Below are 24,980 nucleotides of genomic sequence, written 5' to 3'. Positions count from 1 at the left end.
AAAAGCCATTTCTGCTTAGCTCAAAGTGAATGTGAGTGAGAAACAGAGGCAGCATTCAAGTTCATGACAGCTGATTTTCTCAAATATTCTCCTAAATCTACAGAGGGAGAAATAATCCCTGTTGAGCATGGAAACTGGTAAGTATTGACTTGATCCACTTGACATGTATATTAATTTGCTTAGAAACAGTGGCACAGAAGCTTGTAAAATAAGGCGCAAGACAGTTAATAGCCACCTTGCTTGTCAATGGAAACTCTGGTCCCATCTGAGGTTGTGTTGAGGAGTAGCTGTACATTGCCTCCCTCAAAAGTATGCATCAGAAATAGAACGTCCAGATCAGGAAATGTATTATATTGCCAAATTCAAGGTTAATTTCAGAGAATCTAAAACATAGGAAAGTCTAGATTTCAAATCCTGCTAATTGAAAAGTTTCAATCAATTTGTTGTGGTTAGGTTTCCTAAAATAATTATTACATTTGGATGAGTGCATCTTAGCTGACTAAAGGGAGAGATGGGGACAAAGCCCTTTGCTTTAGGACTGAATGAAAGACACAGGTCTCCAACTAGTTTTACCTAAATAAATATAATGTTTTATTCAGTTCAATGAATTATAAGGATCAATTTTACCCTAAGACAGGATCTTAAACCAGCTTCGCTCTCTGACTTAAGCTCCAGACAAACCAGGAAACTGTTTATTTAGATTTCCTTTTATTCTCTGTGTTGACTGGATGCATAGTTATTTCTGATCACAATTGATTCCTATAAACTATTTAAGGGAGGGGGGGAATAGGGATTCTGCTATCTTTTTAGATCAATTGTAGCCAACATTGGGATAGAATAGATCTAAAGATTTGATGGTTAGCCCTTCCATTGTAGTAGATCTTGAAAAGACTTTCTATGGATTACCACGCCCAGTCTGCAGAACTAATCTGTCCCTATTTTTTAAGCAAAACAAAACACTAAATAAATGCCATATAATAGATAGATAGATAGAGAGATAGATAGAGAGATAGATAGATAGATAGATAGATAGATAGATAGATAGATAGATAGATGATAGATAGACAGACAGACAAACAGACAGATAGATAGATAACGAAAGCACAAAACACATGTAAAACCTACGTTTGGAATGGTAACTCAATATGCATAAAAGATCAAAGAATTTTCTCCATAGAACAGGAAATGTTTGTTTGAGCTTAGAAGATGCTCCGGTTTTGTGGTTGCATTGTTTCCTAAAAGATCAAATGGAGCCTCCAATAACATCTGGCTGAAAGTTCCCCTCAGGCTGTTTCTCACTTCCGCAGGGTGGGTTTTTTCTGTGAGCATGGGGGTGTCTTCAGGGTATGACCCCAAAAGTCAGGTTTGTAGCTTTGACTTTTTTTTTATGAGCATTGTGCTTGGTTCCAAAGGCAGAATAAAAGAAGCTGCTTCATTATTTCAAGTTGAATGAGATTGGAATTGACCCGCCTAGCAGCAAAATATACAGAGAAGCATTTGGTAAAAGGAAGCACAGACCAAATCAGTTACAGTTTGGCTTAGCCCTGGTTGAACATCAGTCCCGCCACTGTATTTATAACACTAGTTATTGGAAGGTTTCTATGGCCTCTGAATTGGATATATCTCAATCAATCAATTAATCACTCCCTTTGGAGCACAAAACCTCCACCCAAGCTTGGCCTGTTGACCCTGGACTTGATGGCATAGTGGATCCATCAATGAAAGAACAAACCATGTAGCCTTACTCTACTTCTTTTTATTCTCACAACCAACATATAAGGTTGAGTTAACTCCTGGAACAGAGATCCATCCTCGAATCCTGTAGAAAAGGGATGTCCAACCTTGGCAACTTGAAGGCTTATGGAAATCAGCTCCCAGAATTCCCCAGCCAGCAGGGAGAATTCAAGTCCACACGTTTTCAAGTTGCCAAGGTTGGACACCTCTGATGTTGACTCTTTTCTTTATCCAGCATCCCTTGTGAGATTCCTTCCTTTCCTGCTCACATATCTTGTCTTCCTCAGTCCCCGCAGACTACAGCAAACGTGTTTATCAAGGTGTGCGTGTCAAACACACAGTGAAGGACCTGCTGGCTGAAAAGCGCTCAAGGCAGACGAGCAATTTGCAACGGAATGTAAGTCACCGTCTCTTCTCCAAAACCTGACTGAAGCAGCAAGCTTTAACCATGGCTAAAAATGGAGGTTGCTTGGGCAGGAAGACTTAATATCTGCTGTATGTATTTTACATTTAATATCTGGGGCAACTTTTGAGAAAAAAATCATATTACAGGGGTTCAAATGTGGACCAATTGTGGAATGGCTATAGTAGCATTTTGTAGTGGCTATGCTGGCTGAACCATATGCAACATTTTAGAGGTTGTCCTTGACTTACAACCATTATGGAGCCTCCCCATCATGGTCCTAAGTCACAATGGTCGTAAAATGGGTCAGTCACGTAACACGTGATTTTATAACATTTCTTATGGCACTCATAAACATGATGGTCATTTAATGAACCCATGGTTTGTGGTGCAGTTTTGCTAAAAACTAGAAATAAATCCTGGTTTTTGGCAACTCTGTCATAAAACACTATCGTGTGGCTGCAAGATCCTGCAAACATCTGTAAATGCAGCCAGGTTGCGGGTGTGTGTGTGTGTGTGTGTGTGTCAGCCATCTGAGCTTTGATTCTAGGTCATGCATAGCCCCCAGATAGGTCCATCGGAACTTTGACCGGTCGCTAAACAGCCTGTCATAAGTTGAGGACTACTCGGGTATGATAGTTGATATGCAATCTTTGTGATCACTTTTCAGTTTGGTTGGATGGATTCCCCACCCCACACCCCAACCCCAAAATAAGGGAGTTGCTTCCTTATTTGTCCAGAGAGCCTTCTGCCCAACTTGGTTGCTCTTTCCATGCACATATCAATACAATTGTTGGACAAGAGATACAATAAATGGTTGAGCAAACAGCAGGTGCACGAACACAGCCGAGATGAGGAAAAAGGAAATGGTCCGTCCTTCTGAACTTATCTTTGGAGAAGAACACACCCTCCATTTTAGCAAAGCAAAATTCCCCTTGCAACAGGTGCGCTCAGGCCTGGATAGTAAATTATTAAGGTGTGTGCCTGTTGTTTGTTAGCAAAATGCAACACTCTTTGGGCTTGTAAAAGTCTGGCCTTTTATCTTCCAAATAATCCTGCCCTTTTATATATCTAAACTGGATTTTCATAATTACCAGAATTCTGTGAGATCTTTCTGATGATCATTTATCATGAATGAAGGTGAATATATGTGTCCCAGGGTCATATATGGTCCGCAGGATCCAGTCTAAGATGGTTAAAAGCCTGGAGACAAAATCGTATGAAGAATGGCTGCAGGAATTGGGTATGGACAGTCCCTAGAGAAAAAAGGACTAGGGGAAACATGACAGAAGTATTCCAGTATTTGAGGGCTGCCACAGAGAAGAGGGGCGGTCAACTTATTTTCCAAAGCACCTAAAGGCAGGACAAGAAACAATGGATGGAAACTAATCAAGGAGAGAAGCAACCTGGAATTAAGGAGAAACTTCCTAACAGTGAGGACAATTAACCAGTGGAACTTAGCTTGCCTTCAGAAGTTGTGGGTGCTTCATCACTGGAGGTCTTTAAGAAGAGACTAGACAGTCACTTGTCTGAAATGGTACAGGGTCTCCTGTTTGAGCAGGGGATTGGAAGAGAAGACCTCCAAGGTCCCTTCCAGCTCTATTATGATTGATGGAGATACTCTTCTGGTGGACCAAGCTCTTTGGAGCAGGCTAGCCTTGGGCAGCTGACTGGCCAGATGGACAATTTTGTGAGCAAGATCTTCCTTCTTTGTAGTCCACTTAGTCTTGAGCAATTTCTTCTTATAGTGCTATCTCATCCTCATAGCATGCTGGCTGGGTGAATTCTGGGAACTGAAGTTCATCCATCTTAAAGTTCCTGAGTTTGAGAAACACTACTAAACAAAACAAAAAAACGTGTAGAAATTGCTTCCAATCCATCTGTCCTAGTTCCACCAAGGTGGTGCTGGTGGTGGCATCTGAAGTTCTCCACCTGCTCCCCACCTTTGGATGTTTAGATTTGGTTTCTCTTTTTACATCTCGCTGGTAACAGCCATGAGTTCTAATGAGCTAATTTTCATGGACTCGCTGGTGTCCAGGTAGAAGCTGGGTGTTGGTCACCGAATGTAATCTTGACACTGGCAAATTTTAATTCAAATCCAGACCTCTAAATTTGGTTGCTTGCTAGGGCAGGAAACTCCTATTTACAGTATGCAAACTGAAGGAGGTTGCGTTTTGCCTTGCCTGGCTGAAAACTAAGAGTAGCATTTGCTATTCAGGGCAACTGGGTTGTACTTAATTGATGAACTGGAAAACTAGAATAAGGAATGTCCTTGAATTACTTCTGGAAGATCAGTGCCATCGTTTTTATCATTCTTTCTGCAGATCTAGGCCAAAAATTAGCTTGGTTTAGCTTCTTTTTCCTGGAATATGTAGAGGGTTGAACATTGAATCTGGGTCTCCACACGGCAGCTAAATCTACTGTACAGTAACCCCCTTTTTTAGATACACATACAAAACACAGAATAACAGAGTTGGAAGGGACCTTGGAGGTCTTCTAGTCCAACCCCCTGCTCAGGCAAGAAACCCTTTGCCATTTCAGACACATGGCTGTCCAATCTCTTCTTTAAAAGTTCCATTGTTGGAGCATCCATAACTTGTGGAGGCAAGCTGTTCCACTGGTTAATTGTCCTCACTGTTAGGAAGTTTCCCCTTAATTCTAGGCTGATTCCCTCCTTTATGAGTTTCCATTCATTACTTGTTGTCCTGTTCTCTAACCCTAATCCTAACATCCTCTCTGTATAAAACTCAGCTTCTGGGATTTTATCTTGGTGTAACATAGCTTGATATTTTTTTTCAGCGATATTCGGAGCTCTGGGATTACCAAGGCAGGTTTGACCAGAACACACAAGTGGGTGGAGCTGAGAAAGCCGATAAATAGGATTTCATTTCAATTCAGTTCAATTGCTTGCATGCTGCTAATAGGATTATTCCTCACCCATTTTCCTTTATTTCACATGAAAAAGTATAAAGTATTAGCAAATATTTTATAGGCTGAGTCTGAAACTACTGTCAGTAACCTAGTGGGATGCCCTCAGCCAAATTTCCCTCCTGCAGCATCATCACCCACCATAAAAACCGGTCGTTGTGATGCACGTGAAAAATGAGTAGGGCTCAATGTATGTATGTGTGAAACTGCCCTCTTTGACCCTGTCTCATCCAGAAATGCTCCTGGCCACAACTCTGGGTTGAAGCATGAATTTGCAAGTCAGAAACCTCAAGTTTGGTCTATACCTGGAAAGGATCCCGCACTTTTGATTCGTTTGGTCTAAGGTGGCATCTTACAACACCCGGGTTTGGGTAGCACGCTAAGCTACAATGTCCTTTGTTCAAGGGTGGCTTAACATGTCATGTGACTCCAGGTATTCTGCTTGCAAAGCACTCTTTGAGTCTTAGCTGCTGGGCAAACTCAGCCCAAATTCCAGTGCTCCCCTACACCTTTTCAAGATGTTGTGCTTTTCTTTCAGGGAAGCGTTGTGAGCTCTCAACCATCTTTTGTTCCACTGCCCAGTAAGTATTGTCATTTTAATTTTATAAGTACACTGCATTCCCAATCCCTCCTATTAAAAACAAAAATCTTTCATTACTTGGAAGGCCTGATCTAAATCATGTTAAGCAAGACATTTCCCTCTTCATTTTCACACACAAGCAGGAATATGCCCCCTCTTATGAAAACATGCACCCATCATTCAAAACCCAAGACAAGTCCTTATTGCCCTGGGAACATTGAACAAATCACCTTCATGAATTGATTAAGTAAGTAGACGCTCTTGACCAGTGATGGGATTCAAATATGTGAACAACCAGTTCTCTGTGTGGATGCCGCTTCCGGAAGTCTGTTTGTTGCCCGAGCAACAAAAAATTAGCTACCGGTTCTGCCAAACTGGTGCAAACTGGCTGAATCCCACCACTGCTCTTGACCAACCACCAGAAGCTTCTTTAATTTGGAGACAGCTCTAAAGTTATGACACTTTAATATTCTCTGAATATTCCTGTTTCTCCTTCCCATCTCGATCACACCCTGATCATCCATTTCTCCCTGGCCCAAAGGTTCTCCCACAGCAACCGGTTATTATGGAGTTCGAAGATCCTTGGCAACAGATATGGACTTACACAACAACAAAGATATCTCCAGCGAAGTCTACACTTCCTCCTTGCTACCCAAGTCATTGGCTTATGAATCACCAGCAACTCAAGGATATTCTTTGTCTCTGGATGCCCACTTAATTGATCAGTATGCAGACCACCGGGCTGGATCTATTTCCTCTGGAACTTCTGCTGTCCTTGGCAACTCAACATCATCCTTTCCAAGCGATTCAGCTCATTATTTTAGTGTGAGTAGAGAACAACTGGGTTAAATGGAGAAGGACCTAGGTTAGTTTTTGTTTTTGAGTGCACAGCATAGTCCATCCTTCTGTTCCTACCAATTGTTGTTGTTGTTGTTAGCTGCAAAGTCTGGAGTTCAAATATTTTTTAAAAAAATCCATGCTGGTGTTGAGAACCTGATGGTTCTCCAAAATTGTCACTCTACAATATCTATTATCTTCGACTACAGAGAGGAGGGTTGGGGCAGATGGACAATTCCTATGAACATTGATAGTCCATCAGTACTTGGACCCTATGAAATTTCCCCACATCTTTCTTAAAGGCAGTGGTGGGATTCAAATATGTGAACAACCGGTTCTCTGTGTGGATGCCACTTCGGGAAGTCCATTCTGGGCCTGGGCAACAATAAATTGGCTACTGGTCTTTTGGAGACCATGCTTCATCTCTGTGACCTCTGCTGATAATTCTGCAGGGAAGGGTATTCTCCTTTAAGACTTCTGGATCTTTAAATGCATCCCTCTTTCTTCCTCCAACAGAGAGACTCCTGGGAACAATCTGTGCCAGACAACTTTGGTCAGTTGGAAGCATGTCCAGAATCTCTCCAAGTAGCTTCAGCTTCCAACTGCCTTTCAGGTCATGAGCCAGGAACCACTTCCCACTGTAGGAACCCCAACTGGAATTTACCTCTCTCTGGAATTCACTCTTATTCCTTCCACCCTCTCGAAGATGTCCATTACCCAGCTGTTTTCTCTGCTTCTTCAAACTCGCCCTTCTCCTCCTTCATGGCTGCTGCAGCCAATGATCTCCCTGGGCTCAAGATGCTTCCAGGGTCTTCTGAGGAGTCTTCAGATACAGCCGCTCTCCAGGATAGCAGTTCTTTCTGGCCCAAGGAAGACCCAGGTCCTCTCTGGGGGTCCTATGAGGATCAAAGGACTTACTGAGAAGAAAGGACAGACAGCCAAGACTTCATGTGTCTTTTATTTAAGCCACTGCTACAAATGCTGGAAGGTGATTGACCACTATGTTGGTTCAAAGCCAGATCCCATGTAGTCGAGACTTCCTTGCAATCACATCCATATCATCCCAACACTAACAATCAAAAGTATGTTATGGCCAGGCTGAGTTGTGTATGGACAATCGTGGCTCATGGAAACCTTATTCTTAGCTTACAGAGGATGCCGATGGATCAAGGGGGAGGCCTCAGGAAGGAGCTGTGCCCAATTAGCATAGACAGTGTAGGGCGAACGGGCCAAAAAGTTGGGTTTGCACATTCTGTTTAGTTACTCTGGTTTGCTGAAGCATTTTGAGAAACTTACCTACTGTACCTTGTAAATATATTTCACAGAGACGCCATTCTCCGATCATTCTCTATGTGATCTGCCATTGTCTCTGTCAGGGGTCTCAACCTTGTCACCTTTAAGACTCTACAGTGGCCCTTAAAGATGGAGCCAAAGCAAGAAAGCAAGCAAGTCACCTTTAAATCTGGCTTGAATCCAGCTTCCCCATCACAAAAGGTGGTCACGTGACCCTGGGATGCTGCAACCCTAATAAATAGTCAGTTGCCAAGCATCTGAATTTCGATTCAATGACCGCGGGGATGCTGCAACAGTCATAAGTGTGGGAAAAGGTCATAAGTCATTATTTTTTTATTGCTGTTGTAACTTCGAATACTAAATGAATTGTTGTAAGTCGAGGACCACCTATACACTATAAAGCCCCCTATAAATATTCTGTAAAATAGAGTCTCACCACTATCTTTTCATGGATATTTGAGCAGCCTATAGAAGGCGTTTTCCAAAAGTAGGGGATGAAGGGCATCTCCACAACACAAGCAGAGCAATAGATACAGACAGAAAGTGTGGTGTGACCACAAGATGGAGCTGCCCATACAAACATCCCACATGCAAGTTGCCTTCAGCAATGCATCACACCCAGCAGCGTCATCTGTTCCCTCCTGGCAAAACATGAACCATTTCCTCCTTGTACTCACTGAATCTCAACTCTTCCCTAAGAGTGAACACATGACTCTCTAGACTGGCTCTTAGGCAATTATGAATTTATGCCACTCTGGTTCCCAGCCCAAATCTTAATCCCGTTTATTGACACATGATAAGACAAGAAACAATGGATGGAAACTCATCGAGGAGAGAAGCAACCTCGAACTAAGGAGAAATTTCCTGACAGTGAGGACACTCAATCAGTGGAACGGCTTGCCTTTAGAAGTTGTGGGTGCTCCAACACTGGAGGCTTTCAAGAAGAGACTGGACAGCCACTTGTGTGGAATGTATAGGATCTCCTGCTCTAGGGTTGGACTAGAAGACCTCCTAGGTCCCTTCCAACTCTATGATTCTATGATTCTATGATTCTATGATTCTATGATTCTATGATTCTATGATTCTATGATTCTATGATTCTATGATTCTATGATTCTATGATTCTATGATTCTATGATTCTATGATTCTATGATTCTATGATTCTATGATTCTATGTTTCTATGATTCCATTCTGGCCAAACACACCCTAATATATGCTGAAAAGGCAGCCATCTTCAGTAAATTGTTTCTCAAAGACACAGTGGAACCTGGATCCTTGCCACATTGTGTTTTGGTTTTGCTTACTGTGTTATATGTACTTTCCTTACCAAACCATGGTTAGTACCATGGTTGAACCTGAAATCTTATCCCCTTGTAAAGATGCTAGCCTAGGAACACGAAGGGAAGAACTGACTGTGCTCTGATTAAATTTCTCCCCACAGTACTGTAAAGAGAGCACTTTTCCCCTATTTCCCTTAACTAAAAGTTTTTTTTAAATCAAACTAGCACAAAGCTATAATCTGCTCAAATGCTTTTTTCCTTATCCTGATGCCCTATAAATGTGAGGGATATTAACTCTTACAATTCCCAGCTAATGCAAACAAAAACTGGTCCATTGCTTCTGGAAGGTTTCCTAATACCCAAAGTTGGCTTGAAAGCAATCCTTCCTTCAGCCTTGAAATAATGGTTAATTGCTGAATCCATCGGGGTTTGATCTAAGGGCCACCACCAGGTTGAGGGCAAAAGACTCCTTCAGGCTGTGGTGCATTCATTCAATTTCCCTTCCATGTGGTCCATGCTGGCCTGGTACTTTCCCTCCCGAAAGAGTAGACCCATTATCGCTTTAGTGTCTAGGAAAGATGTTATGGCACCTAAACATCTGCAGGGAAGCCAAGATGAATCCAAGCAGTAGAAGGTCCAGTGTAGTTACTGTCCACAAGACTGGTTTCTCCACTTCCTGTCCAGATGTTCAATGTCGCAAAAGGGAATCAAGTTATGGGATGCCCTGGAATCAAAGGTGATTTGGGAATGGGCTAAAACGTCATATGATAGTTCCTAACTTCTCAGCTAGGTTGGTCTCCAGGAGGAACGTTGCATTCTCAGCTCTGGCCGGCAGATGGTGGTCTTTGCTAAAAGATCCTGGATTCCTTGCAAGGGACTGTCTCCAGTTGAACCGCAGGGGGCCTCCTCTGCAGACATTGCCCGATGCCCCCCTTGAATGGGGTGGTGCCCCCTTCCAGAATGGTCTGCAAAGACTCTGTAGGGCCTTGAACAGAGACCCCCCCCCCAGCCAAACAAACAGGACCTATGCAGGACTTCTGGTGCGCAGAACTGCAAGGATACCTGGTAGAGATCCTTCATCCCAGATCTTGACTTTGGAACACCTTCATGAAGTCCTCTGAGGAGCATTTCTGAAAAGAGTTGTTTGCTCTCCCAGCTGCTTACTTGCACACTTTCAGTCATTGTGCAGAGCTGGTGAAAATGTTTCTATGGGTCAACATAGTCAATTTCATCTAAGGCTGTGGTGCATCTGAGGAACCAAAGTCATTCTGAAGCAGCTGAATCAGCGCATGGAGAAGATAACTTGTCTCAGGATTACAACAGTCCTCCAGACCAGCTCCTTCGGTAGAAAAATGCAGACTCCAGGTGCCCCATTTTCCAGGATGAAAGAAGGGGCTGAGGATCCATTGTGGACTGGCTGACTTTTCACTATATTGTTTGGAACACTCCCTTGTTTAATGTATTAATATACGGAAGTGCAGAAATAGAATGTTTGGTCATGAGCCAATAAAAATGCGAAATACACACCCTTGATGTATTCCAGACTTTGTAAGCTTTATTGCAACCAAGACAGAAAGACAGGAAGGAAGGAAGGAAGGAAGGAAGGAAGGAAGGAAGGAAGGAAGGAAGGAAGGAAGGAAGGAAGGAAGGAAGGAAGGAAGGAGACAAAGAGATGGGGAAGGGACGGAAGGAAGGAAGAAAGAAAGGAAGGAAGGCTGATGCAGTCTAAAAAGCTAATTTCTAAGCATTGTTTCTGACAAGCAAATCCAGCAATGTTCTTATGATCTCCTTTTATGACCAGATTCGTCAGATATTGAGCCAACCACAGACAGCCAGAAACAGGGAGGACAACCAAGTCCAGCTGGACTCCAGGTCCAAAGTTTCAACCTCTGCCCTGCCTTCTTAAGCATTCCTTCCCTTGCCTGGAGGGCTTCCTTGTCTTCTTTCTTCTTCGCAAAGTCCTGTTCCAACTTGCTAGGAGGGAGAACAACCTCAGCCTGCTGGAGATACGATTGACACACACAGAGACACACACCAGCTCTTCAGGCTGTTGCGACATCTCTTTGGAGGCCTTTGTCAAGCAAAGTCTGGCCAGGAAAATCACCGCAGAAAAAAGGCATTCCAGCCATCCTGGACTTTGCCCCCAAGACAAGTGGATTCAGGAAGGCGGGCAGGTGGAGGAGAGCCAGAGTAGCCTGGGCTTGTCTGGAGCAGATTCTCTCCCTCGATAAGAGTCCTTCTCTGCCTGCAATCTGCTGTTTGGGCACTGCCCCAGTTTTCGGCTGCCAGCAACTGCCGGCAGGACACGCAAACACACAGCCACACAGGCTTGAAGCCAAGGCATTAGCAGGCGACCTGTGTGGAAGACGAAAGACCATTTCAAGCTTTGCTGGTGCATTTGTCTTTCTGCTGGTTGTAGAGTAGAACCCCTAGTCTTGCACTGAGTAGAATCCTTCTAAAACAGGGTTTCCCAACCTTGACAACTTTAAGAATGATTTGCCTCCAAAAGTTCCTTCCTTCCTTCCTTCCTTCCTTCCTTCCTTCCTTCCTTCCTTCCTTCCTTCCTTCCTTCCTTCCTTCCTTCCTTCCTTCCTTCTCCATCACTGCGTGTTTTTAAGAAGAGATGGGACAACCACTTGCCTGAAATGGTATAAGGCAGGGGTCTGCGTTCTTGACAACTTTAAGACTTGTGGACTTCAGCTCCCAGAATTCCTCAGCCAGCAAGTCTGAAAGTTGCCAAGGTTGCAGATTCCTGGTATAAGGTTTCCTGCTTGAGCAGGGGTGGATGCAGATCAAAGGCCATTGTTTATTACCATGAACTCCAGTCCTATGCATACTCATATGGATTTTTTCCTGAAATTTAGAGTGGATTATTTCCAAATTTGGCAACTTTTGATACTCCAGGAATCCCTGGTTGAGTTTTGGAAAGAGTCAATTCATATTCAACCATTTTTACCTCCTGGGAATGACTCAAGTTTAGAAGACACCATTTAGATTCTAAACCAGGGATCTTCACACTTGGCAACTTTAAGACCTGTGGACTTCAGCTCCCAGAATTTTCCAGTGAGCCATGCTGGCTGGGGAATTCTGGAAGTTAAGTCCACAGATCTTCAAGTGGTCAAGGTTGAATGCCCTGTCAAAAATTATATCACAAGAGCAGCAATAAATGTCCAGTCTCTTCCTACTCAGTGCCCTCTAGATTTGTTAGACTACAATTTCCATTATCCCCAGCTAGCATTGTTGTTTGGGGTGATGAGAACTGTAGCCCAATAGATCTGTGAAGAGGAGAAATTCCAATTTTTGCATAATCTCCCAGGAGTTTCCACCTCATTTCTGAAACTGGAGACCAAAACAAAATAGCACTTGCCTGCTGAAGTTCTAAACTGGTTAGATCAACTTTCCCCATAAATGAAAAATAGCATTTAATTCCAACAGCCTTTGTCTTCTCTGCTTCCTCTTTGAATAAAAATTGACCTCTTCTGTTTGGAATAGAATTGTCCATCTCCCTCTGCCAGCCATTTTAAAAAAAGGAATATTTTCTTATTTGAACATCCATCAATCCATTTAATTTTGGTTTTGCAGTTTAAACAGCAGCTCCCCCTATTAGATACCTTCATGTGTTTTGAGAACCAAGAGCTTCACATATACTGCTTAAAGAGGCAAAAAAAATGCCCCCATTTTCAAGCACCGCTGCTTTTTCTGAAAAGACCAAGACAGATCTCATTCTATGAAAACAAATTTTCAGAATTCAAGACCATTTTTAAAACAAAAAACAACGTATACACTCCCACCCACACTACCAATACAATCATCCCACAACCTGCAGGGGTGACAGGACTCAGTAGCAGCAGGTTTAAGTTAAGGCTTCTGAGAATATGCAGAGTGCATCCATTTTTGCTTTTAGGATATTTATTAATAAAGGGTTTCTTTTGTACTGTACATTTCTGGTTTTTATTTATGGTTCTTACTGATTCTTGCTCGCCACCCAGAGTTGCCTTTGATGGGAAGGGCAGATATATAAATTTTATTGATTACTTAATCAATCAATTAATCTTTCTAATACTACTACCAGAACTCAGGGTTAAAGTTTGCAGGGCTCCCTTAAACGTTCACAGCCTGGAGGTCAGGATTCCATACTACGAGGCAGTTTTAGAAATCCTTTTAGATTTTAGATTCTATATCATTTTAGATTAGAAAGTTCCTATTGTAGAGATGAACAGTTGTGGGGTGGGGGCCCAGATCCTTGGGCAAGCACCCCCAGCTATTTATAAATCCCTCAGGTCATGTTTTAGCACCTATCTTCCCCGCCGAGTTTCAAACGTCTTGCTGACAGCCTCTGAATTTTAAGGGGTGGCAAAGCCCCCAAGCCACCTTCTCCCTTGGTAAAATCCTTCCGGTTACTTTCTCACACTTCTCCTGTGTCACATAACCCTTTTCAGATTATGCACAGTTTAAAAAAAAAAAAAATATAGAAGGAGAACAGAATATTTCAAAGTGGAAAAGATGCTCAGGGAGAATAAAGTCCGATCAAAAAGGAATCACGTCGTAAATTCAGCAATGCACCGTCTCTTTATCTCCAACCGGGAATATTTGTCAAAGCCTTATTTTTCAACAAAACAAAAAATTGAATCGGGAACAATGGCCAAATTATATTCATAGTAGATCATTAACAACGCAGGCTAGCTTTTTCGTTGACTCAGCTGTCCCCAGGTTCCTTCTAAGGAGGGATAGGAGGAAAAGGCGTGAAAGAATCCAGATTCAAAATTTAGAAATTTCCTCTGGAGTTCAAATCAACCTCAGCCTGCCTTGCCTGTGATTGCAAGGCCAGAGCAGGGGGGGGGGGTGGGCAGGTGGAAATAACCAACTTTCTGAAGACACAAAGCTTCCCACAATGCAAATCGGAGTAGCTCTTGCAAAGGAGAAGCTTAAAATTACTTAGGGTTTTAATATTTATATATATATTTTATTGTTTTTATTGTGGGCAATAATTTAATTCTTTTTTAACTTTTGTACTTTTGTAGTTTTAAGATATGCCCTGTTCACCGCCCTGAGTCCTTCGGGAGAAGGGCGGTATAAAAATTTAATTAAATAAATAAATAAATAAATAAAATCATGCCCACATTATGGAAAAGAAAGGGGGGGAGTAAGTCAGAAACTGGGGGACACATCAAAGACCCCAAAACTCACGGAACGAGGCCCCCCATTCACCCACAGTCATTGCTTGCAGGACTCAGTGCTATCTTCCTGACCACGCCACACCCCTTTTTTAGGCCCTCTTTGTCCACAAATGCATCAGGCAGCCCCCCCCATGCACCCCAATCCCGAGGTCTCCCCAAAATTATGCAGGGAAGCACCCTCAGGTGACGGGGGGCAGGGAAGTGGCAGGGATGGCCTAGAATTTGGCATCTGCAAAACTGTGGGTTCTCTTTGGGGTCACCTCCCTCGTTTGGGGCCAGGGAGCTAAAAAGCTGGACAGGAGCCCCAAAGGGGGGTCCCAGGAAGATGGGGCCGGTGGATCTTGTTCCCCCAGACCCTGTCCTAGATGGGGCTATGCTGGGTTTTCCTCCAAGAGAGTCCATTTTCTGAAGCCTTTGAATATTCAAATTGAAACTATCGCGCAATCCTTGATTGTCAAATCAATGGATTCTAGAGGTTTTAAATACTTGGCTTGTGGGGAGAAAAATTCAAACTTATATCTGTAGGTATAAAAGATTAATATTGTTTGTCTCCCAGTCAAGAGCTGCACCAAGGCTTTAGAATTCTTTTTTAATCCAAAAATTCCTGTTTTCTTGCATGTTTTCCTCCAGCTTTAGGGAGCCCAGCTGAGTGTCCTTGATTTGGTCCACACAAGACTGTTGGGGGTGGAAAGCCAACTGCTCCATTCTCTGTTCCTGAAGAATGTCAGGTAAGTCAGAATTGAATCACTGGTGGGTTTTGGGGTCTGGGGTCCGAGTCCTTCTCTCCCATGCCTTTTGGGACTGCTTGCCTTCAAAAGATTTTTTTACAAAAGGGAAAAAGCAGGCAGAGAAAGGGAAAAGAGAGTGAGAGATTCCCAAATTCACAGAGCAATGAAGTAGAATGAGTTTAAGGGCATGCATGTTAAACCAAATCCGGTGTAAACTCATATACATAAAATCCACAAACACACACACATACACACACCCAATGCCGTTGCGCCAGGGCTACAAGGGGAACACTGTGAATGCTCTGGAATGTGACTACTCCAAAGATGGTTGTTGAAACCACTCTTTGGGGGAGAGGAAAAGAAGAAGAAGAAAAACCACGGTGAAGTTATGTGGCTAATTCTTAAACCGCCTGGTTAAAATGTGCATTTTTTCCCCAAAACGGTAGACTGAATTTCTGGCATTTCAGGCTGCGCAAAGCGGGTTGCAAAGTCTTTTTTTTTAAAAGTGTGTGCTTGTGTGTGTGTGTGTGTGTGTGTGTGTGTGTGTGTGTGTGTGTACCCCCAAACCCCAACTAGTGAATTGCAATTTTGATAAAGAAGGACTGAGCGCTTCCATCTCAAAAATTCTGGCTTTAGAAAAACCGGCTGGTCGGGCGCAAAAGAGAGGGAAGGCGCCCCTCCCTTTTGGGGGGTGCGAGGCTGCTCAAGGGAGACCCCCCCCCTCCCGTCGCCAACCGACTCGGCTCCCAAGGCTCCCCCACCCCTCCCGTGCGATGCTTCTGACGGCCAGCCGCGGCGCTGCCGCGTAGCGAAGCCTCTGCACGCAAAGTGGCTGCGCGCTGCTGGCTCGTTCTTACGACCGCCGGGCTGCGATTTGCGGCGTCTGCGCCCGCCCCGCTCTGGAGCGGCTCTAGGGAAGCCGGAAGAGGCGCGCGGAGGGCAGGCGCGGGACCTGCGAGCCGTGTTTGGGAGTGCAACTGACGGGGGGGGGGGAAGATGGACTCGGGGGTCGCTTTGCAGGATGAAAACGCAGTGGAGGAGCGCGCTGCGCCCCAGAAAGCTTGCTCCGCCGGCGAGGTCTCCTCCAGCGCCTTTCCTTCCCCTTGACCCCGGGGAAAGCGGGGCAGGGTCCCACCGCGACCCCCGAGCAGGGCCGGCCGGAGAGGGGCATCTAGAGGCGCGCCACCCCTCCGCGCGCAGCCCTGGGGCGCTCTCCAGCCGGCTCGGTGCTGGCTTCTTTCTGCCCGACGGCGCCGCGGCTCGCCCCGTCCGCTTGGGAAGGCACCGCGGCGCCCTCGGACCGTGGAGCGCAAGCAGGAGCGGGGCCAAATCTTGCGCTCCTCCCACCCACCCCCGGCCCCGTCTGAGCGCTGCCAGTCCTGCGCCCGCCGCAGCCTCCGGGACGCCTTTTGCCGGCTGCGGGGGCGTCGGGCTGGTTGCAACCCAGTCCCCCGGGCCCCCTCCGAATACTCCGATTCCTGGAGGGGATGCAGAGACACCCCGAACGGCCAGCCTTTCACCCCAGCCTTCCCTCCTCCTCCTCCTCCTCCTCCTCCTCCTCCTCCTCCTCCTCCTCCACTCCCAGAAGCGGAATGACCGGCCGGCCGCCTCCCCTCGCCCCCTTACCCCCCCCCAAAAAAAACCGAGCGTGCAATTCACTCACAAAGGCCGGCGCTGCTGCACCACCCAGAGGCGTCCAAGACCCTCCTCTCTCAAATCGCAGGACGTGGTAGGGGATGAAAGCACAGAGGAGGCTAAACTACACTTCCCAGGATGCCTTGGGGGGGAAGACACCCAGGTGGTCCAGACCCCCAAGGTTAGTCTCTTTCCAATAAGCTTCTACAACCTGGAGCCCCCTTCCCCCACTGCAGAGCTCACAGAGGTCCACCATATGTTGCCCACCCTGGGCGGTGATCTCAAATGGGCGCCGGTTTTCAGAAAGCGGGTTTAGAGGCACAGATGATCTAAGCACTAGACAAAGTCTAAGCCCCCACAAAAGGCTCAAGAATACCATTTTTGAGGATTTTAGTTGAATGTGTGCTAGATAAAGTCACAATGGAAGGGCCCCTTGATGGAATCTGGTCTAAAAAACACAGCTTATAATACCCATGATTATACATTACAGTGGATGCTTTTGAAATGGTTCTTAACTGAGTGAGAGATGAATGGTAAACAAGAAACGTGTCACCCACCCACCCCAAGTTTCTGAGGGATCCAGACAAGAAACATGTGTTTGTCTGTGTGTGTGAAGTCCACAAGTCATAAAAGGACCAAGTTTGAAGACCCCCGGCCTGAAGAGTCAGCTTGAGTAGGAAGCAGAGCTCTAAAGCGGACAAGTTAAATGTGTTCTAAAAATGTTCCTCTCGGGACTTTTCCAAAGTGTGCGTTGGGGATCTCTGTAAAAACACAAGGCGGGAGTAGGGACCTATAAGGTAATCCTGCCAAGTTCGTCTTAATCTCCCTACAAAAACTCATCTAAAAAAAAACACAACTTGGCAACTTTTTAAAAAGAATTCAATTGGTCTTCATCTAAATTGTGCCTCTAACATTTGAAGCAGATGGGCATCTGGAGTTTCCCTCTGTTTAGGGATCCAGGTTCAAATCCACCCTTCACTTTAGACACGCCCTGGATGAATTGGGGCTGTATTTTCTCACTTGGCTGTTCTTTGCAACTTCTGTTATTTTGGGGATGAACTAAAGGGAGGTCCCATGCTGTGAACTCATGCAAGAAAGACAGAATGTGAAGAAGGAAGGAAGGAAGGAAGGAAGGAAGGAAGGAAGGAAGGAAGGAAGGAAGGAAGGAAGGAAGGAAGGAAGGAAGGAAGGAAGGAAGAAATGGATGGGGAATTTTGGGAGTTGAAGGTACACATCTTAAAGTTGACAAGTTTGAAAAACACCAGTTTAATATAATGGGTAAACCTTGCCAAGTGTACTTTATTTAATAAACTTTGGATCAAAATCAGAAGATGTCAAAGCTGTTGTCATCACACACCATACTAAGCTGTCACTTCTTCTAACCCGAATTGGCTTTAAAGAAGCCACAGCTGGCTGTTTCAATGCTTTGCATGTTGCTCTTAGAAGAAAGCAGAGAGTTGCAGCCACTGCTGAAACCTCAGCCCAGCCAGGCCCCTTCCGTGTGTCCCATGTCAGCCAAAGGGCATTTTTCACTCTCTCCTTTCAGGGAAGGCAAAGATCTACCAAGGCGTTCGAGTGAAGATGACAGTGAAGGAACTTCTGCAGCAGAGAAGAGCCAAACAGGCCACGGTGGCTGAAGCTGTAAGCATCTCCCTTTAAACTCTTCTGAAGTTTAGATATTAAATGAGCCATTTCAGTAGCTCAGCTATGGGGTCCTGGTTCATTTTTCAGGGCTATCATCAACATTAGCACTGATGATGTTACCTAGTTGGGTCATTCAATGTCTGCAAGAAAATAACCAAGCTCAGAGAGCAACAAAAACCCCATAGTAGTTGTCGTCAAGCTCTTCCTTTTCTCCTCCTCCTCCTCCCTCCTCCTCCTCCTCCTCCTCCTCCTCCTCCTCCTCCTCCTTGCAAACACCAGTCTCTTCTAGCACTGATGATTATACCTAGTTTGGTCATGAAATGTCTGCAAGAAAATAACCAAGTTCAGAGAGCACCAAGGAACCCACAATCTTCCTCCTCACCCTCCTCCTCCTCCTCCCTGATGATGTTACCTAGTTGGCTGATGAAACATCTGCAAGGAAGCCACCAAGCTCAGAGAGCAACAAGGAACCCACAGTTCAACCCTGAACTACAGAGATTCTCTTTTACCAATTGATGAGTTGTCTCCTACTACGCATCAAAGAAATTATTTGGTGGCTATCAAAAAAAGTGCCATTTTTCCTCCATCATTTCTTCAGCTTCTGGCCAATAGACTCCAAGAGCCTCACAATGCTTCACAAAGTCCCCTCTTAACAAACTCCAGCCCTCCTTGGGGTAGTCCTCAATGTTCTTCCTTGGCTTTCTTCCAAGTCCCACACAACTTGATGAACGAGATTTTGCTTCCAACCCTCCCTTCAAAGAGAGAAGAGAGTGCTGGAGAAGTTCTCCCGGGTGGAGCTGGCCAAGAAGAGGTGGCAAGTGGCCATTTCTTTCTCTTGCAACCTCCAACCTTCCCACGGCTTTCCATGGATCTGTTAAACCCCCCCCCCAGGAAAATTTCTGGAGAACCTGCCTGTTACTCTCATCACCAAGGGGGAAAGTAGTCCAGCCCTTGGTCAGGGCTGCAGCATTTGTTCTCCTGCCAGAGAACTCCGATTACGTTTCTTTTGTTTGTCTTCTCATTTGGAGGAGAATTTCAAAAGGCCCTTTGAAAACCAAGGGCCGTTTCCATTCTTTTGAATCTGGCGTGTGTGAACCTCCCCTCCTTTCCCTTCCTCTGGATTGGCCGCAGTGGTGGGTGGGTCGCATCGGGAAGGTGGGGATGGAATTTGCACTTTGGTGGGTTCCATCTCCCAGCCCTTTGTGACTCAGTGTACCGCACAGATCCCAGCCCATTTGGTAAACTGAACCTCAGAGGACTTATGGCTGAGTACAATGTGCAGCGTTTGGCTGCTGAAAGTAGAAAAATCCAGCAGTGTGAGAGGCAGGGCACAAACCTGGAGGAGAGAATGAACTGGGGAAAAATCACCAGGCCATCAAAACCTTTTGGGTCTGGATCCTTTCTGACAACAAGCCAGTTTGTTTCTGTTCCCTGTTACAGGAAAAAAAATGTTCCTGTTCTCCCATGAAAAGCACATCAGAGAGGATTAAAGAGGTATCTACTCCAATGTTTCTCAAGCTTGGCGACTTGAAAATGTGTGGACTTCAAGTCCCAGAATTCCCAGAATGGCTGGCTGGGGAATTCTGGGAGTTGAAGTCCACATATCTTAAAGGGGCCATGTTTGAAAAACTCTGATCTAGTGCAACCCTTGGCTGGGACAGAAATTCTGGTCTCCTCCAGTATCTTCCTCATCTGCTCACCATCTGGGAAGGTGTTTCCTTCTGTGTGTCTCCTTTGACCTTGGCCTTCAGCCTTGGCAAGGACAGGAGCTGGAAAGCAAAGGTGGAACATTCTTGTGAGGGGCACTGCAAGCATTTCAAGAGAAATTTCTATAGGCGCAGAAACGGTTTTGAAAATTACCTCTCGGGTTTCCTGAGCACAAGGCCCTCGCGTTTGATTCAAATATGTCTGGAGTTTGAAACCTCCATTGTTGCATGTTGTGTAAAAGAAGCTGCTAACGAGATGAGCAAGCAGAAGAAGGTGGTCAATTCTCAAGACTCCAGCTGCAAATAAGAAATCTTGCCCAGATGTGATTCACTTATACATTAGCCTTTCCTTTCCTTTCCTTTCTCCTTCTCTATTTCCTTTCCTCCCTCCCTCCCTCCCTCCCTCCCTCCCTTCCTTCCTTCCTTCCTTCCTTCCTTCCTTCCTTCCTTCCTTCCTTCCTTCCTTCCTTCCGTCCCTCCTTTTCACAAACTGCCCTCCCAGGATGCAGGTTTTATAGACAGTGGAAGATCCATTACCTTTAAAGGTTGCAGAGCTTTGGGGGAGCAGGCATCCCTAAATTATATCTATCCGAGGAATAACACTGAAGAGGACCCCAGATTAAATACACCCAAGGAAGGAAAAACTTTCATTAATCGCCTTACAGCATCTCAAAAGATTCTCCATTTTTGGAGAGGAATCCTGGACTTACCTCTGCCATGTAAGGGGGTGAAGGAAGCAGGTGAGGGCGGCGAGTCCTTCCCTGTGTTATTATTGGAGAGAAACATCCCCAGATTTGTTCTGCTTTGTTCCTTTTTTATTCTCAGGTTTTTGGAGAATGCAGCGGAAACGTCCAGGCTGGTGAGGCTTTTTCCCCTCCTTGCACAGGTTGGTACAAAACAGCCCCCTTCTCCTCTCCCCAGCACGCACAAACAGCCACCCACAAACACACGTCCCTTCTTCCCCCCCCCCCCCCAGCTTTCTATACCTATTCCTTCCCATTTCTTCTTGAATCCTGACTTTCAGCTGGGCAGGGGCATTTAATTGTGAGAATGGCCAATCCACGTTGGGCAGCAGATGAGCATCCAGGCTGGGTGGAGAAGGTTGGTGGGAGCAAACAAGCTTTAAAAAGAAAAAAGAAAAAAAATCCAGCTGAGTTTGTGGAGTGGATTTAAAGGTTGGTACAAAACAGCCCCCTTCTCCTCTCCCCAGCACGCACAAACAGCCACCCACAAACACACGTCCCTTCTTCCCCCCCCCCCCCAGCTTTCTATACCTATTCCTTCCCATTTCTTCTTGAATCCTGACTTTCAGCTGGGCAGGGGCATTTAATTGTGAGAATGGCCAATCCACGTTGGGCAGCAGATGAGCATCCAGGCTGGGTGGAGAAGGTTGGTGGGAGCAAACAAGCTTTAAAAAGAAAAAAGAAAAAAAATCCAGCTGAGTTTGTGGAGTGGATTTAAAGGTTGGTACAAAACAGCCCCCTTCTCCTCTCCCCAGCACGCACAAACAGCCACCCACTTCCGTTTCCTCTTCTTGCAAAGCTAACTTATTTTGGGATGGGTTTGCTTACAACCAGCCACGCTTGCTTTAATTTTTCCCTCCTGCAGCTATTCCTCTCTCTCTCTCTTTCTTTCCTCCAGAAATCCCAAAGAAACTCATCTTTTTATATCTCGTATCAACACAACACAATTCTCCTTGACGTAATAGGTTTTCCAGGGGCAGAAACGCAGGCGTTTGTCTCCCAATCTTTAAGCTGCCGAGGGATAAAAAAAAAATCTTGACCAACTGAAAAGGAGCAGTTGAGTTAAAAAGAGAGCAAGTCTAAAGAGCAAATTGTCAGCTCTTTAGAGGAACTCAGGATAAGGGGGGAATTGATTCTCTCAAGCAGAGAAAAACGGAAACGTGAAGGAAAAAATACAGTCCGAATAGAGTTGAGGTAGGAGATCCTAGGGGCTTGTTGAATTTTTGGATTTTCAAACCCTGCTGCAGCCCTTCAGTGGCATCCTGGAAAATATTTTGTCAGGCATACAGGCAAGACGTCCTTGACTTACCGCGGTTTGTTTAGTGACCGTTCAAAGTTACAGCAGCACTGAAAAATGAGACGATCTTTTTTCGCACTTAGGACCGTTGAAGCACGCTCACGGCCACGAGGTCAACATTTGGACGCTTGGCCACTGACTCATATTTACGACGGTCGCCATGTCCCGGGGTCACGTGATCCCCTTTTGCGACCTTCTGGCAAACCAAGTCAATGGGGCAAGTCAGATTCACTTAATGACCAGATCGCTAACTGAACTACTGCAGGGATTCACATAACAAGCGTGGCTAGAAAGGTCATAAAATGGGGCAAAACTCACTTAACAAATGTCTCACTTAGCGACAGAAATGTTGGGCTCAATTGTGGATCGTAAGTCGAGAACCCCCTGTATTTTTAACGTACATTTTTGCTGTGCCAATGTTTTCCTGGATATTTAATAATAATAATAATAATAATAATAACAACAACAACAAAGTTGGAAGGGAACTTGGAGGTCATCTATTCCAACCCCCTGCTCAGGCAGGAAACCCTAGACCATTTCAGACAAATGGCTGTCCAGTCTCTTCTTAAAAACTTCCAGTGTTGGAGCATTCACCGCTCCTGGAGGCAGGTTGTTCCACTGGTTAATTGTCCTCACTGTTAGGAAGTTTCTCCTTACTTCCAGGTTGCTTCTCTCCCTGATTAGTTTCCAGTTTGCTACTGGCCAGGCTAGCTAAAGTTTCTGCCAACTTCTATTTTACAGCAGAGCTGAGTTCTCTCACCTTGTTTTCTTTTCTTAGTTCCTTACATCAACACGGCACCTGAATCTTCCTTGTCCGGCGGTTTACCACCTTGGCAGCTCCAGAACGGGAGCCCCTGCGAGGAAATCCCACATTATTTGGAGCAGCTGGTGGATTCTTGCCTTCAAGCTGAGCCACTGCTGGACGTGCCCTTGGCCCTGACACAGGACGATTTGCCCTGCTCACCTGAGAGCTTCCAGCCAGCCCTCACCTGCCTGGTACTTGAGTTTCTGGTATCTACAGATTCGGAGGGGGAGCTTCCCAAATCTGGATCCACCCGGTCCCTAGGAGAAAATACCTGCTTTGATGCAAGAGAAGAGGGGCAGGTGGCTAAGAGTCTGAAAGAGGGGCAGGGGAGAACTGATGCAGTTGAGAGAAGCGGCAGGCAATCCCTTGGCCAACAGAGAGCAAATTCACCCATCTGTAGGTGTCTCCGTTTTATTTTTGCAAACCTGTCCCTTCCTGCTTGAGGACGATGTGCAGTCTTGGGACTCAGATTGTGTTCTCTTGCTTTATCCATGGGGTTACCCAACCGAGGGAACTTGAAGACCTGTGGACTTCAACTCCCAGAATTCCCCAGCCCACCCATGCACTCTTCCCGGAGTCCTATGGACCCAGCTTTAGAATAGAATAGAGCTGGAAGGGACCCTGGAGGTCTTCTAGTCCAGCCCCTTGCTCAAGCATGAGAACCTATACCATCTCAGACAAGTGACTGTCTAGCCTCTTCTTTAAAACCTCCAGTGATGAAGCACCCACGATTTCTTACTTCTTACGTACTTACTTCTGAGCAAACATGCCTATGATCGTCCTGTGAACCCAGAATGAAATTTGCAGATGGAAGACCGGGTGCTTCATCCTTGTTTTCTCATTCGAACAAGCCGGCCTGGCCTGATGGGGGATGGGTTTAGGTTTTTATTGCTATTTTAAATGTATTTTAATCTACTGTTTTAACTTGGGCATCTTGTTTAATTCTTTTTTAGTTTTTGTATTCCTGTACTTTTATATGCTTGCCCTGTTCACCGCCCTGAGTCCTTCGGGAGAAGGGCGGTATACAAATAAAATTATTATTATTATTATTATTTTAGGATTCCGGGTCCCCTGAGGCTCCTGATCCCTCTGGCACCTTCGATTACAGCTATTCCCCATCTCAGATGCCTCCTTTCACCCCACTCGGCTACAGCTGCCCAGCTCTGGATGGCAGGAGTTGCATGTATTCGCCCCCAGAGGAACGCACCTGCCAGCCAGAGAACCACATCCCACACACCTCCGGCCTACCGACGTGCTACTGCACCCCGTGCGGTTCCCAGCACTTGGACACTTTTCGAGCCTCCGAATTCTTTCCCTACGCCACCCTGGATTGCAAAGACTATGCCCCTTCGGTCTCCGTGACAGATGACTTCTGGAAGGATAGGAGTTGGGATCTGTGCTACAGTTAGCCTAGCGACGGCCGTCGCCACTTGTGAATGCAGGAGTTCTCTGGACTCAGGTCCCCCATTGTGGGTTTGCCAAGGGCTCCAAATGATACCTTTCTCAGGTCAACCAACGTGGAAAGGGCAGGATGCAAGCTTTAGGGCAGGGGTCTCCAACCGTGGCCACTTGAAGACTTCTGGACTTCAACTCCCAGAATTCCCCAGCCAGCCATGGGAGTTGAAGTCCACAAGTGTTCAAGCGGCCACGGTTGGAGACCCCGATGTAGAGGTTTCTGGAATTCATCAATGGGTTGAGTAGAAAGTGAGGGATCCCTCTAAACCATGATTTGGGCTAAAACAACCTGTCTCCACTAAGATTTGCCGTGAAATATCCAAATTCTGTACCAAGAGAAATTGATTTCTGCAACCTGTTGGGTGCATTTGCAAACTGCCTCTTATTTTGTGTAATTTGTGGCGCTCTGCACTTCGACCCTGGCCCTTCCAATACCATCTTATTTGACAATTTTCTCCATTCTGGTGTTTGCCATGCCATCAATGGAAGCCCATATGAGCCACATTTCCAAGGGCTACGAATGCACTTTAAAGAACAATCAATACATCAGTTGTGATTTTTCTTTTACCCCCACAAAGTTAATCCTCTAGAAATAACTGCTGCAAGATTTCAGTGTGTGAAGCAACAATAGCATAATATTTACCCATAGAGAGAAAATTCACTGGGGACTATTTGTATGTTTAAAATTGCCAGCCCTGAAAATTTCATTGCTCCCTATTGAAGAATTCTGTGA

The 24,980-nt window shown here is 45.4% G+C and overlaps 2 protein-coding genes across 2 annotated transcripts; both read left to right on the top strand.

The window, feature by feature from the left end:
* Positions 1-127: 127 nt before the first annotated feature.
* POU2AF2 (POU class 2 homeobox associating factor 2) lies at positions 128-7,403 on the top strand (the record flags this gene model as incomplete). Its single annotated transcript, XM_081333401.1, has 6 exons — positions 128-137; positions 2,022-2,131; positions 4,937-4,987; positions 5,604-5,646; positions 6,187-6,470; positions 6,999-7,403. The coding sequence occupies 6 exons, from the start codon at positions 128-130 to the stop codon at positions 7,401-7,403; spliced, it is 903 nt and encodes a 300-aa protein (XP_081189527.1).
* Positions 7,404-15,958: 8,555 nt separating this feature from the next.
* Positions 15,959-24,201, top strand: POU2AF3 (POU class 2 homeobox associating factor 3; the record flags this gene model as incomplete). Its single annotated transcript, XM_081333400.1, has 6 exons — positions 15,959-16,039; positions 16,686-16,778; positions 18,113-18,238; positions 20,773-20,833; positions 22,766-23,150; positions 23,901-24,201. 6 exons carry the CDS (start codon positions 15,959-15,961, stop codon positions 24,199-24,201), a joined length of 1,047 nt encoding a protein of 348 aa, XP_081189526.1.
* Between the last annotated feature and the right edge of the window lie 779 nt (positions 24,202-24,980).

Source organism: Vipera berus (genome assembly GCF_964194415.1).
Source record: "Vipera berus genome assembly, chromosome: 8".
NCBI classification, from domain to species: domain Eukaryota; kingdom Metazoa; phylum Chordata; class Lepidosauria; order Squamata; family Viperidae; genus Vipera; species Vipera berus.
Note: the sequence above shows the minus strand (reverse complement) of the source record. Positions and strands in the feature narration are given on the sequence as shown.